General features: G+C 41.7%; 1 protein-coding gene and 1 pseudogene across 2 annotated transcripts in view; one reads left to right on the forward strand and one right to left on the reverse strand.

Annotated features, from left to right (window-relative positions):
- CREBBP (CREB binding protein) overlaps nucleotides 1–14,110 on the forward strand; it is a 159,694-nt gene that overhangs the window by 25,955 nt on the left and 119,629 nt on the right. For both annotated transcript variants that reach the window (XM_066275080.1, XM_066275081.1), the window contains exon 2: nucleotides 1,337–2,046. In XM_066275080.1, the coding sequence (XP_066131177.1) occupies nucleotides 1,337–2,046 (710 nt within the window). The remainder of the gene's footprint in view (nucleotides 1–1,336; nucleotides 2,047–14,110) is intronic.
- On the reverse strand, nucleotides 11,521–12,859 carry LOC136334077 (tubulin alpha-1C chain pseudogene; annotated as a pseudogene).

The raw sequence follows: 14,110 nt of genomic DNA on the forward strand, positions 1-14,110 counted from the left end.
CCGGGACTTCTGCATGCCAGGCCGACGCTCTACCACTGAGCCAACCGGCCAGGGCCTGTTATCCCGTTTTTTGATGTTACAGATAAATACTGTGATGAACATATTTCTACATAGCTTGTCCTTACACATGAATGCACAGCCAGGTTGCTGTGGGTTGAACAAGGCATGGCTGCTGGTGGACTAGAGGTGACATAGATAGATCACGTGGTAGAGAAATGTTACTTTGAGAGGGACCAGCAAAAAGGAGTTGCTTTGATTTTTATGTTCAATTACCAGGAAGGATGATCTATTTTGTTTACTGTTTAATCTTCTGTTGTGATACTTACCTGCTATTGTTCTTTGTGCATTTATACTTGGAAGTCAGTGTGCTTCTCATTTATGTACGATTAACAGTAACCCCTTTTATAGGATACAAGTATTATTTAAGCTCCTATTTTTTTAACTATTTTTAGTTTATATATGTCTTTATTTTCTACAGCATCAACATTTTGAGAAATCTCATTTTCTGTTAAGGCTAGTTTTTTTTTTAAATAATTTATCTTTTAAATATGTAATTACTTAAGATTAGGCTTTAATTTTCCCAAATTGTTGTTCATCTAACCTGATGCCTAATTGCTTTTTACACAATTCATTCTTAAAAGCATTTTTACCTTGTAATTGTGTTTTTTTTAAATTCCCCATTGTTTTCCTCTAATTTTTATATCTGTGTTTGTCCCCATACAACACAATTTAATTGTCGTTTGAAAATATAGGATCAGCTGTCAGAGGTGAGGGGGGTTGGGGACTGGATGAAAGGAGGTGAAGGGATTAGTTTAAAAACATATACATAACATACTGTACACATAACAGTCGAGTGTGGTGACAGCCACTGGGAAGGGAGGCTGGGGGTAGGTACAGGTGGGTAAAGGGGGACAGAAATGAGGACGAAAATAGACTTTGCTTGGGGGTGATGGGCACAGAACGCAGTGTGCAGATGATATTTCATTGAGTTGTACACTTGAAATCTGTATGGTTTTGCAAACCAGTGTCCTCCAATGAATTCAGTTTTAAAAGTAAATAAATACATAAGGTTTTAACAAAAAGAAAATATATGATCAAATCTAATAGGGCTGGCCTTCCCTCTCATCTCTGTTTTAAGTTTTTCAGAATTTGAAAAATATTCTTCCTTGTTTTATTTTTCCAGATGAACTTTCAGGTCATTTTGACATTACTGTTAAGGCCTGGTAGTGTTCTGTGTTACATATGCCTCTTTAGGTTAAGCTCATACTAGCATAAGACAGTTGGAGAAGTATTATGGTTGCTTAGTTTCTCATTTCCATTTCTGTTTAATTTCTAGATTTTGGACCATTGTTTGACTTGGAAAATGATCTTCCTGATGAGCTGATCCCCAATGGAGAATTAGGCCTTTTAAACAGTGGGAACCTTGTTCCAGATGCTGCTTCCAAACATAAACAACTGTCGGAGCTTCTGCGCGGAGGCAGCGGCTCCAGTATCAACCCAGGAATAGGAAATGTGAGCGCCAGCAGTCCTGTACAGCAGGGCCTCAGTGGCCAAGCTCAAGGGCAGCCGAACAGTGCGAACATGGCCAGTCTGGGTGCCATGGGCAAGAGCCCTCTGAACCAGGGAGATTCTTCAGCCCCTAGCCTGCCCAAGCAGGCAGCCAGCACCTCTGGGGCCACTCCCCCTGCTTCCCAACCACTGAATCCGCAAGCACAAAAGCAAGTGGGGCTGGTCACCAGCAGCCCTGCCACATCACAGACAGGACCTGGGATCTGCATGAATGCTAACTTTAACCAGACCCACCCAGGCCTCCTCAATAGTAACTCTGGCCATAGTTTATTGAATCAGGCCCAGCAGGGGCAGGCGCAAGTCATGAATGGATCTCTGGGGGCAGCAGGCAGAGGAAGGGGAGCTGGAATACCATACCCTGCTCCCGCCATGCAGGGGGCCACAAGCAGCGTGCTGGCTGAGACGTTAACACAGGTTTCGCCGCAAATTCCCAGTCATGCGGGACTGAACACGGCACAGGCAGGAGGCATGACCAAGGTAAGTGAGCGTCAGTGCTTTGACTGTTTCCTACGAACTGGAAGCTTCTCTCCAGTAATGTGGTAAAATAGGGTGACGTGGTACCTTCCTGTTCTTCAGGCTTTCCTCTTGCTCTTACCACTCGGAAGAGACACATTTGATATCTGGAGCCCTTCTTTTCGGGATGAATATCTCTGCCCCTATGTTTTAAAAATGGGAATTCTTTTTTTTTTTTTTGCATTTTTCTGAAACTGGAAACAGGGAGAGACAGTCAGACAGACTCCCGCATGCGCCCGACCGGGATCCACCCGGCACGCCCACCAGGGGCGACGCTCTGCCCACCAGGGGGCGATGCTCTGCCCATCCTGGGCGTCGCCATGTTGCGACCCTCCTGGGTGTCGCCATGTTGCGACCAGAGCCACTCTAGCGCCTGGGGCAGAGGCCACAGAGCCATCCCCAGCGCCCGGGCCATCTTTGCTCCAATGGAGCCTTGGCTGCGGGAGGGGAAGAGAGAGACAGAGAGGAAGGCGCGGCGGAGGGGTGGGGAAGCAAATGGGCGCTTCTCCTATGTGCCCTGGCTGGGAATCGAACCTGGGTCCTCCGCACGCTAGGCCGTCGCTCTACCGCTGAGCCAACCGGCCAGGGCCAAAAATGGGAATTCTTAAGAGAAACCAAACGTAGAATAGCATGCACATCAGGCAGTTGAAAACATAGGGAATGTGTTTGAACTGATTGCCAGTTTTCAACCTCTGAGGAAAATGTGTGGAAATAAGACCACGTGGTTGAAAGAGGCAGCTTCTGCTGAGAATCAGCTTGTTGTGTCAGGGACCTGGTAAAGGCTGCGTGCCCCAGCTGGCTGAGTTCTTCCTCTTTGTACCCTTTCCTTTTCTACAGCCAGCCGGTAAAGTGTCTCTTGTCACAGTCTCCATTTTACCAACAAAAAAGTTGTGTTTCAAGCTGGTCAGCTACTTGCCCCAGTTAACAGGGAAGAGGTGCCAAAGCCAGGGGCAGCATGGGTCCTTGGGTGTCAGGGGAAATGCAGAGCACTGGTTCTCAGAGTGGGGTCCCCAACAGACTCACCTGGGAGCTAGTTAGAAGTGTAGAGCTGCTGACTCCGAAACTGAGGGTGGGCCCAGCACTCTGGGTTTTAAGAAGTGTCCAGGTGGTTGTGAGGCCTGGTGGGCAAGGTTGAGAGCTCTGCTTGTGGGCAAAGGCCTAGGCTGGGGTTTCTAGCCACCAGCCTTGCAACTGGTGTAGAGAGCATGAACCGAACTTGGAGAACAGGGACAGCAAATGCCCAGAAAGATAAGAGACAACTGGAGAAGAAGAGAGTTGACAAGGGAAGAAGAGTGCAGGCTGATTGGCACTGAAGGACCAAATCCAGCAGAAGCTCTGAGACAGAGTTCTAAACTCTAGCCACCAGACTCCTACTGCAGGCAATACTTGGTATAGCAAGTACAGAACAATACAGTAGTGGTTTGTGGGCTGTTCTTTGGATTTGATTAGTCCTGTGTAAGGAAAAGGGAGAAATGAGAATAGAACACACTTCTCCACAAGGTTGATTGCTAACATTAGGTGATGGATACAAAGTCCTGTGACTATCTTAAGTAAGGAGCAGATTTTTTAAACTTAAACCAAAGCGGCCCTGGTAAGTTAGCTTAGTCTGTTAGAGCATTGTCCCGAAACGACAAGGTTCGGATTTGATCTCCAGTCAGGGCACACACAAGAAGCAATCAATGAATCCACGACTGGTGGAACAACAAATGAATACTTCCCTTCCCTCTCCTCTCTCTCCCCCTTCTTCTCTCTGTCTCCTAAAAAAAATCAATAACGATTAAACCCTGGCCAGATAGCTCGGTTAGTTGGAGTGTCGCCACGGAGTGCAGGTTGCTGGTTCAGTTCCTGGTCAGGCACATGCAGGAGCAGCTCAGTGTTCCTATCTCTCTCTCACCCTGCCTTTCTGAAAAAAAAAGAAAAGTGAAGTAATTCCCACCATCAAAATTGCATTTATCGATTTTGAAACATCAGCAAAGGGGAATGCAAACTTAAATTTTAGTTGTTCCTGCCATTTGAATAGGGGCAGTAGTGGGATTCAAATAATTTAACAACCAGTTCTCTGCCCTAATGACTGTTTTAAGTATAAAAAAACGATATACCAAAAGGTAGTTTATTATTTCGTGCATTTAATACTTAAATAAGAACAATAAAAGAGGTACACAAAACTAGGTTATGTTATGAGTTTTAAAATATTAACAAAAAAATAATAATACCTGACAAAACACAGTAAAACTTATTTAATGTTTCCAATGACAGCTTGTTGCCCCCTGGTTGTTTTGCCCTTTTTCTCTTTGTTACATGTTTGCTTACTGAAGTAACAAATACGAGAGAATTAAAATGTAGTATTTCATCAAAGATATAAAGAATTTTACGAAATGAATGAATAAAAATTACATGCATAGTTCTGTCAAATTTTTTTCACCTATGGATGAAATGAACATTACTATGGGTGTTTAGAATATGCTGTTGTGCAGATGAACATTAAAAAAAGAGTAAGGAATGTAAATTTGTGATTTCCATATTAAGCCGCTGTCCAGGCACTCACCTTAGAGAGAACCTTGATTACAAGCACCATTTTAACAACTGGTTCACCAAACTCAAAAATTAGGAATCGGTTCTGCCTAATCGGTGCGAACCTTCTGAATCCCACCACTGGGTATGTGTATCTTAAAAATTATTAAGGGCCCGCCTGACCGGTGGCGCAGTGGATAGAGCATCGGACTGGGATGCGGAGGACCCAGGTTCGAGACCTCGAGGTCACCAGCTTGAGTGCGGGTTCATCTGGTTTGAGCAAGGGCTCACCAGCTTGAGCCCAAGGTTGCTGCCCCCGAGCAAGGGGTTACTCGGTCTGCTGAAGGCCCGTGGTCAAGGCACATATGAGAAAGCAATCAATGAACAACTAAGAAGTCGTAACGAAAAACTAATGATTGATGCTTCTCATCTTTCTGTTCCTGTCTGTCTGTCTGTCCCTGTCTATCCCTCTCTGACTCTCTCTCTGTAAAAAAAAAAAAAATTATTAAGGGCCCCAAGGGGAGATTTCTTTAAAATATAATATGAGTTGTATCTATCAATATTTACCACACTGGATACTAAGGCAGGGACTTATAAAATACAAGTACACATCTTCATTGCCTATAGGTATTCCAAAGAGGCCAACAGTGAAGAGTAGGGTGGAGACTGGCATTTTTGAAAGATTGTCATGGCCTTTGGGTAGGACAAAACAGTATTGGTGGGCAAATAATAAGAGCAAGAGACAAGATCATAAGCTATTCTTTATAACATAATGATAGCAGAGCCCCATAAGATTTTAAAATGCACACGGTGAAAAGAAACATTTTATTTTTTTATTTTTTGTCTTATTCCGAAGTTAGAAGCAGGGAGGCAGTCAGACAGACTCCCGCATGCGCCTGACCGGGATGCACTCGGTATGCCCACCAGGGGGTGATGCTCTGCCCATCTGGACCGTTGTAACTGAAGCCATTCTAGCACCTGAGGCGGAGGCCATGGAGCCATCCTCAGCGCCTTGGCCAACCTTGCTACAATAGAGCCCTGGCTGTGGGAGGGGAAGAGAGAGATAGAGAGAAAGGAGAAGGGAAAGGGTGGAGAAGCAGATGGCGCCTCTCCTGTGTGCCCTGGCTGATAATCGAACCCAGGACTTCCAGACGCTGGGCCATCACTCTACCGTTGAGCCAACCGGCCAGGGCCAAGAGAAACGTTTTTAAAACATAATTTTGTTTAAAAATTATCACACAGGAAATGCGTATTTTCTGTGAAGTAACTCAAATAGTAAAAAGAGTAGCCCCTCACGCCTTATAGATAACTACTTCTATACAGATATATAGATATTTATTAACACACACCCTTTTGAAATACCAAATGGAACCAGACTACTTAAGCACTTTGCTTTTTTACCTAACAGTATACATATAATGTATATACATAGAACAGTGTTTCAGTGCACACAGATTTTTATTTTTTTCCTACTGATAGCAAATTGTTTCATCATGTGATGCACCGTAATTTATCTACTTCATCTTCTATGATGAACGTTTGTACTGTTTCCAACTTCTCATCAGTACAGACAGTGCTGCAATGAATCCATCCTTGTTTAGACATAATCACCAATCATGGGGTAAATGCTGAAAAGCGAGGTTAACAAAAGACTTTGTTAAAAGTTTTGTTTTTAGAAAGTAATAATGCACATGGTTTAATAATACCCCCCCAACTGAAAAGTTAATTTCCCTTAATATTTTTATTTTTGAGAGGAAGGGGCAGAAAGAGAGAGAGAGAGAGAGAAAGAAAAGCATCAACTCATTGTTCCACTTTGTTGTGTCATTGATTGCTTCTCATATGTGCTCTGACTGGGGCTTGAGTTTGTGACTCCAGCCTTGAACTGACAACCTCGGTGCTCCAGGATGCCTCTCTGTCTACTGCGCCAATGGCCAGGGCTCCCTTAATTCTTCACCTTTGGTTCTCCCAAATTCTTTCACCAAGGACAATGAACTGTTTCTTACCTCTCCTGCAAGAGGTAGTCTGTGCATGTAGAGGTGTAGTGATGTGTGTGTGTAGATATCTGTTGTAAACATAAAGAGTAGTATATGTAACCAATGTGTGTGTATGTGAATACACGTGCATCTTCCCATCACTTAACAATGTAAGGTGAAAGTTAGTCTATGTTAGATAGAGCTCACAGTCCTTCTTACTAGATATGATGCAGTAGAAACTTAGGTAATAAGTTAGAAGACTAGTGCCCCATTGTTTCCAGTGTTGTGCTGCTTCAGCAGTTTTTATTTGTATTTTACATCTGTGTACATGAGTGACTCTGTCTGCTGGATAAATTCTTGGGAATAAAATCTGGATTGAAGGATATATAGACATTTTTAATAAGCCTAGATATTGCCAAACACTCTCCGGAAACACTCACCAGTAGCAAATGAGTCTATCCCCCCAGTTGTCACCAACACAGATATTACTCCTTACCGATTTGCTACTCTTAGGCAAATTAAGTAAATGTCTCTTAAGTTCTTGGACATTTATATTTTGCTATTAATCATATTCTTTGTTTTTCTGAGGCATTGTTCCTCCCCTTTTTTTGTTTATATTTCTAATATTCTTTGTATAGTAAAGGTTTAAGCCTTTTAATAAATGCATGTTATCTTCCTTTTTTCATTTGTTAAAGTCAGTTTTACTAGGAATATGGCCTAGTTTACATGGGATACTGTATAAACTGTACAAATGGGCCTGACAAGGCGGCGGTGCAGTGGATAGAGCACTGGCCTGAGGTGCAGAGGACCCAGGTTAGAAACCCAGAGGTTGTGGACTTGAGTGCAGGCTCACATGGCTTTAGAGAGGGCTCACCAGCTTGAGCACAGGGTTGCTGGCTTGAGCATAGGATCATAGACAGGAACCCATGGTCGCTGGCTTGAGCTCAAAGGTCACTGGCTTAGCTGGAGCCCCCTGTCAAGGCACATATGAGAAAGCAATCATTGAACAACTAAGGTGCTGCAACAAAGAATTGGTACTTCTCATCTCTTTCCCTTGTCTGTCTGTCCTCTCTCTCTCTCTCTCTCTCTCTCTCTCTCTTAAAAACACATACACCAAAAATAAACAAACAAAAAAAAACAACTTTACATATGGAATAGTTCTTGTGATGTTTTTATCAAATAGATGCTTTCAACTTGTACAGAAGTAATTTATCCATTTTTTTTCCTCTATAGCTTTTAAGTTTTATGTCATGTTTAAAAATGTTTTCTCTATTATAGAATCATGAACTACTCTTATGTATTTTTCCCCCTTATACCTTGACTGTTTAACTCAGAATTTTTTTTGGCTTAAGTGAGTAATAGAGATCTAGCTGTATAGTGTTTTTCCAAATTATAGTCATCCCAGTACCACTTATTTAGGTATTACTGATCCAGCTTTCCCCCACTACTGTGACATACCATTTCTGGTATCTTTTATTTAGTTTTCACACATGTAAGGTTTGGGTCTAATTCTGAACCTTTTCTTTTGTTTCATTGATCTTTGCTTATTCTGTGCTAGAAACTTATGCTACCTGTATAATGAGTTTAGTATATAATGGAGCTAGCTGCTCATTACTCTTTTTAATTTTTTTAATTTTTATTTATTCATTTTAGAGAGGAGAGGGAGAGACAGAGAAAGAGAGAGAGAGAGAGAGAGAGAGAGAAGGGGGGGAGGAGCTGGAAGCATCAACTCCCATATGTGCCTTGACCAGGCAAGCCCAGGGTTTCGAACCGGCAACCTCAGCATTTCCAGGTCGACGCTTTATCCACTGCGCCACCACAGGTCAGGCTCATTATTCTTTTTTAAGAATTCAATACTTTTCTTTGCCATTCCTCTAAGATACTCTTCCAAATGTATGGTTCTCAACCTTTTCTGCATATCAAAATTATGTGCACATCGAAATGTGATGCCTGAACCTATTGCAGACCAATTCAGTTAGAATCTTTGGGGTATGGCATGAACATTAATATAGTTTGTAGTTCCTCTTGATTATACAGTGTGTCCATAAAGTCATGGTGCACTTTTGACCGGTCACAGGAAAGCAACAAAAGATGATAGAAATGTGAAATCTGCACCAAATGAAAGAAAAATCCTACCAGTTTCTGTAGGATGATGTGGCAGCATGTGCGCATGCGCAGATGATGATGTAACATTGTGTTTACAGCGGAGCAGCCCACGGCCATGCCAGTCGAGATGTGGACGGTACAGAGGAAAGTTCAGTGTGTTCTGTGGCTCACTAAAGTCAAATCCGTGACGAAAGTGCAACATGAATATTGGCGCGTTTATAATGAAGCGCCACCACATAGGAATAACATTCCTCAGTGGGATAAGCAGTTGAAGGAAACCAGCAATTTGGTGGAGAAACCCCATTCTGGTAGGCCATCAGTCAGTGACGAGTCTGTAGAGGCTATACGGGATAGCTACCTAAGGAGCCCTAAAAAATCTGTGCGTGAGCCCACATGGAACTGCACTGAATAGGTATGAAACTGGGAGAGTTTTCCTTTTATTTGGTGCAGATTTTACATTTTTATCGTCTTTTGTTGCTTTCCTATGACCGGTCAAAAGTGCACCATGACTTTACGGACACACTGTAATTCATGGCAGCCACAGCTGAGAACTCCTCTTTCAGATAAAGTTTAGGACTGTTTTTTTAATCCTTAAAAACAAACAAATAAAATTAATAGGATTTGATTGGGATTGTATTGAACTTTATAAATCACCTTAAGGAGGAATTTGACATTTTAGCAATTTTGTGGCTTCATGAGTTGTTTTATTATGTATGTACAAATTGTCTTCTCATGGAGTCTTAAGTTGCTCAGAAGAATAGTGTAGTGTTCTTTATATAGGTAATATACCTTTCTTATTAAACTTAGTCCTGGATGTATTAATAAATTTGTTGTTGCTATTGGGAATGAGTTCTATTTCATCACCTAAGTGGCTGTTGTTTTAATATAGAGAAGATATTGATGTATATTTGTTATTTATATATATTTCACTTTGGTAATTTGGGCACTTTATTGAATTCTCTTTTCTGATGCTTTTTCAGGTGATTCTCTTGTGTTTTCTTAGTAGAGAGTCATCTTTGCATTGTTGGTAATTTTGTGTTCTCCTTGCCAGTATATCTGTCAGTGTTATTCTCCTGGCTACAGATGTTGAGAAATGCTCTGCACAGAGAAGGTGGCAGGCAAAGCCAGAGACTAGTAGGAAAAGGAAGATATGTGATGTAGCTGACCAGTGAGTCATGAATTCTTTCTAAGGTTGATAAAAATGTGTTTTTGCAACCTGAGTAATGCTTTTAGTCCTTTCTTACAAGTAACAAATCGGAAAGAGGACCAGAATAGTTTGTACAGTAAGCCTTCACAGAGGATTAGATTAGTGCTTATATTTTTATAAGGTTTTTGAAATATTCTTATATTAGAAAGTGGTCAGAAAACATAAAGGTTTGGTTTAAATCCAGACCCTCTGGAGCCAGTCCAGCATTTTGGTCAGATAGCATAAAGCTATCTGAGTGGTTCTTAGATTTGAGTATCCAGAAGAATCACTGTAGGCTTGTTAACTCAGGATCCTGGGCCTGCCCCCAGAGTTCCTGATTCAGCGGGTTTGGGATGGGGCCTGAAAATTTATGTTTCTCGCCAGTTTCTTGGTGACCCTAGCTCTGAAAACCTGTATGCTGAAGGAATGAATTAGTTAGGATGTAATCAGTAAAGAATTAGTAGGGCCAAGTCAGCTGTTAAAGAAATGCATGACGCATCTACTTTCTCTATTTTAAAATAATTGAACATTTTAAATATTTAATAGCAAAGAGAAATAATACTGCACATTTGTCTGATGCTTTTCTCATTTTTATGTAATGTCATCTTACTTGATCCTTAGTAAGGCAAAGAAAATAAGGGACTGTTATTTTAAGCAAATCTTAATTTGGCTTTTTTAAAAAAAGATAACAATGGAAATAAATGGTTCATCTATAGAATGAAAAGACTGAAAGCTTTGAGTTAATACAGTGCACTGTGAGATGTATCATACATGGATCCTATCGGCACAGGTTTTTGGTTAGAAATATTAGGCAGTTTTGTACCGGCTCATTACCATGACTTTAATGGAAGGTTTGTTCTTTAGAATATGTGATTCAGGGTGTGCCTAACTTCACATGATAATTACCTATGAATTTATTTCATTTTCAAATGTTTTACTTAGTGAGATTATGAGAGATATAGTGAGATATTATATAACTGGATATTGTTAGCAGCAGCAGCAGAGGAGACTGCCTTCCCCAGATGCAGTAGTGTAGCTGAATGCTTCAAAAAGAAAAACTTGGGCTCTGGAGTCAACTGCCTCAGTTCAAATCCAGGCTCCACTAATTGTTATCCCTGGCAAAATTACATAGTCATTCTGGGTCTTAGTTTTTTTTGTCTTTTTAATGAGGATGATAGTAGTGCCTGACTCTGAAAATTGTGTAGATTAAAAGGGGCTAATAATTTTATTTTTTTTAAGAGAGAGAGAGGGACAGACAGGAAGGGCGAGAGATTAGAAGCATCAGTTCTTCGTTGTGGCATCTTGATTGTTCATTGATTGCTTTCTCATATGTGCCTTGATGTGTGTGGGGGGGCTCCACCTGATCCAGTGACCCATTGCTCAAGCCAGCAACCTCAAGGTTTTGAACCTGGGTCCTCAGCATCCAGACCGATGATCTATCCATTGCGCCATCACCTGGTCAGGCTAAGAGGGGATAATAATATCTTTCTTACAGAATTTTGTTAATTAAATGAGATGGTGTATATAAAGTCCTTTTTAAAATAAATAAATAAATAAATAAATAAATAAATAAATAAATACTTTCATCAAGAAGTCTGGGACATAGCACCACAGAAATAAGACAGTCCCAAGACACCAGAGTGTGATATTGAAGCAGACAGGTCAGCACTCTTCACTCTCCTCCTCTCCTTTACTACTATCTACTCCAACTTCCTCATTATTCTTCTCAAGGGCATCTATGACCTCACAGGCCTCCGAGAACTCTTCTTCCTTGATGCCCTTACCCACATATCAGTGCACAAAGGCACTCTTGGCATATATCAGGTCAAACTTGTTCAGGCGAGCCCAGGTCTCAGCAACAGCTATGGTGTTGCAAAGAAGCATACACACAGCTCTCTGTACTTTAGCCAGATCTCCACCAGGTACCACAATAGGAGACTGGTAATTAATGCCAACTTTGAAGCCAGTGGGGCACCAGTCCACAAACTGGATGATACATTTGGTCTTGATGGTGGCAGTGGCAGCATTGACATCTTTGGGAATCACGTTGCCATGGTACAACCAGCAGCAAAGCCATGTATTTACCATGACGAGGGTCACATTCCGCCATCTTGTTGGCTGGCAGAAAACATGCATTGTGATCTCTGCTACAGTAGGCTATTCATGGTAGGCTTTCTCAGCAGAGAAGATGGGCATATTGTGGCCAGAGGGAAGTGGATGTGGGAATAGGACACCAGATTGGTTTGGAATTCAGTCAGATTAATATTCAGGGCTTTATCAAACCTGAGGGAAGGAGTGATGGAGGACACAATCTAGCTAATAAGGCGGTTAAGGTTAGTATATGTTGGGCACACAATATCATGGTTTATACAACAGATGTTGTAGATAGCCTCCTTGCCAACCAAGAAGGAACAATCAAGAGTGCTTTAAGGTAGTGTAGGTGGTGAAGATGGAGTTACAGGGCTCGGAGTGCTTCAGGATGGTATAGGTGGTGAGGATGGAGTTACAGGTACAGGGCTCAGTGCTTCAGGATGGTATAGGTGGTAAGGATAGAGTTGTTATAGGGCTGTGGAAACCTGGGGGGCTGGGTAGATGGAGAACCCTAGATTGAACTTCTTTCCACAGTCAACAGAGAGACATTCTGTTGGAAGGTAAACCCAGAACTAGTTCCCCCACCAAAGCTGTGGAAAACCAAGAAACTCTGAAGACCTGTGCACTGGTAGGCCAGTTGCCGAATTCAGTCACAATGAGGTCGGTGATATCCTTGCCAGTGGTGTAGTGTCTGCAGGTATAGTTATTGAAAGCATCTTCCTTGCCTGTGGTGAAATGCTTAGGGTGGAAGAGCTGGTAGTAAGTACCAGTGCTAAGTAACTTCATCAATGACTAAGGGTTTCTTTCAGGTCTATAAACAGTGCCCTGAGAATATGCTTGCCAGCCCTGTCTCATTGAAGAACGTGTTGAAGGAGTCATCTTCTTCCCTAGTGGTTTTGTCACTTGGCATCTATCTGGTCATCAGGTTGGAAGCTGTGTTCCAGGCATTGCCAGTCTGGACACCAAGCTGGCCAATGCGAATGGAGATATACTCACTCGTAACTGAGACTTGTAGGGCTCCGTGGGTCTAGAGGAAGCTGGGGGATGGCAAAAAGGACTTCCCACTGACAGACTACCATGGAGTCTGAGGAAGAAGTCATTAAAGTTCATAGCACAATGCTTGGGTTTAACTGAAAAACTTTTAGAGAGGATTGGTTAGTTAGCTGGCTAAGTGTTTTTCTTACATAAAGGATTTGAGATAACCACAAAATATTTGAAGTGACGATGAGAGTGCCTTTTTTTTTTTTTTTAATTTTATTGATTTTAGAGGAAGAGAGAGGGACAGGAACATCAATCTGTGCCCTGACTGGGGATTGAACTGGCAACCTCTGCACTTTGGGACAATGCTATAACCAACTGAGCTGTCCAGCAGGGCAAGAGATTGTTTTCCTAATGTTTTCAATGAATATTTTCTAATAAATATAGTTTATGCTTATTATACAAAATTTTCAAGTCTAGAGAACATATTGCTCATAATTCTATCATTCAGGTCATAGCATTAACTTTTGGGGTTTTTTTTTTTGTTTGTTTGTTTAAGATTTTATTCATTTTAGAGAGGAGAGAGAAGGGGGGAGGAGCAGGAAACATCAACTCCCATATGTGCCTTGACCAGGGAAGTCAGGGTTTCGAACTAGCGACCTTAGAGTTCCAGGTCGACGCTTCATCCACTGCGCCACCACAGTCAGGCAGCATTAACTTTTTGATGTTTTCTCTACCACTCTTATCTATAGTTATCTTTTTGTAAAATTAAAGTTAGAGTCATATTTCCTTTTTTTTTTCCGAGACAGAGAGAGTCAGAGAAAGGGATAGATAGGGACAGACAGACAGAAACGGAGAGAGATGAGAAGCATCAATCATCAGTTTTTCGTTGTGACACCTTAGTCCAGGGGTCGGGAACCTATGGCTCATGAGCCCGATGTGGCTCTTTTGATGGCTGCATCTGGCTTGCAGACAAATCTTTAATAAAAAAATAATAATAACGTTAAAAATATAAAACATTCTCATGTATTACAATCCATTCATTTCCTGCCGCTCATGTTCATGGTTGTGGGTGGCTAGAGCGAATCATAGCTGTCCTCTGGGACAACACCAAATTTTTATTGGATAATGCATAACGTACACGGGTTCGTGTATGGCTCTCACAGAATTACATTTTAAAATA

The sequence above is a fragment of the Saccopteryx bilineata genome, chromosome 4 (assembly GCF_036850765.1).
Source record: "Saccopteryx bilineata isolate mSacBil1 chromosome 4, mSacBil1_pri_phased_curated, whole genome shotgun sequence".
In the NCBI taxonomy this organism is placed as follows: Eukaryota; Metazoa; Chordata; class Mammalia; order Chiroptera; family Emballonuridae; genus Saccopteryx; species Saccopteryx bilineata.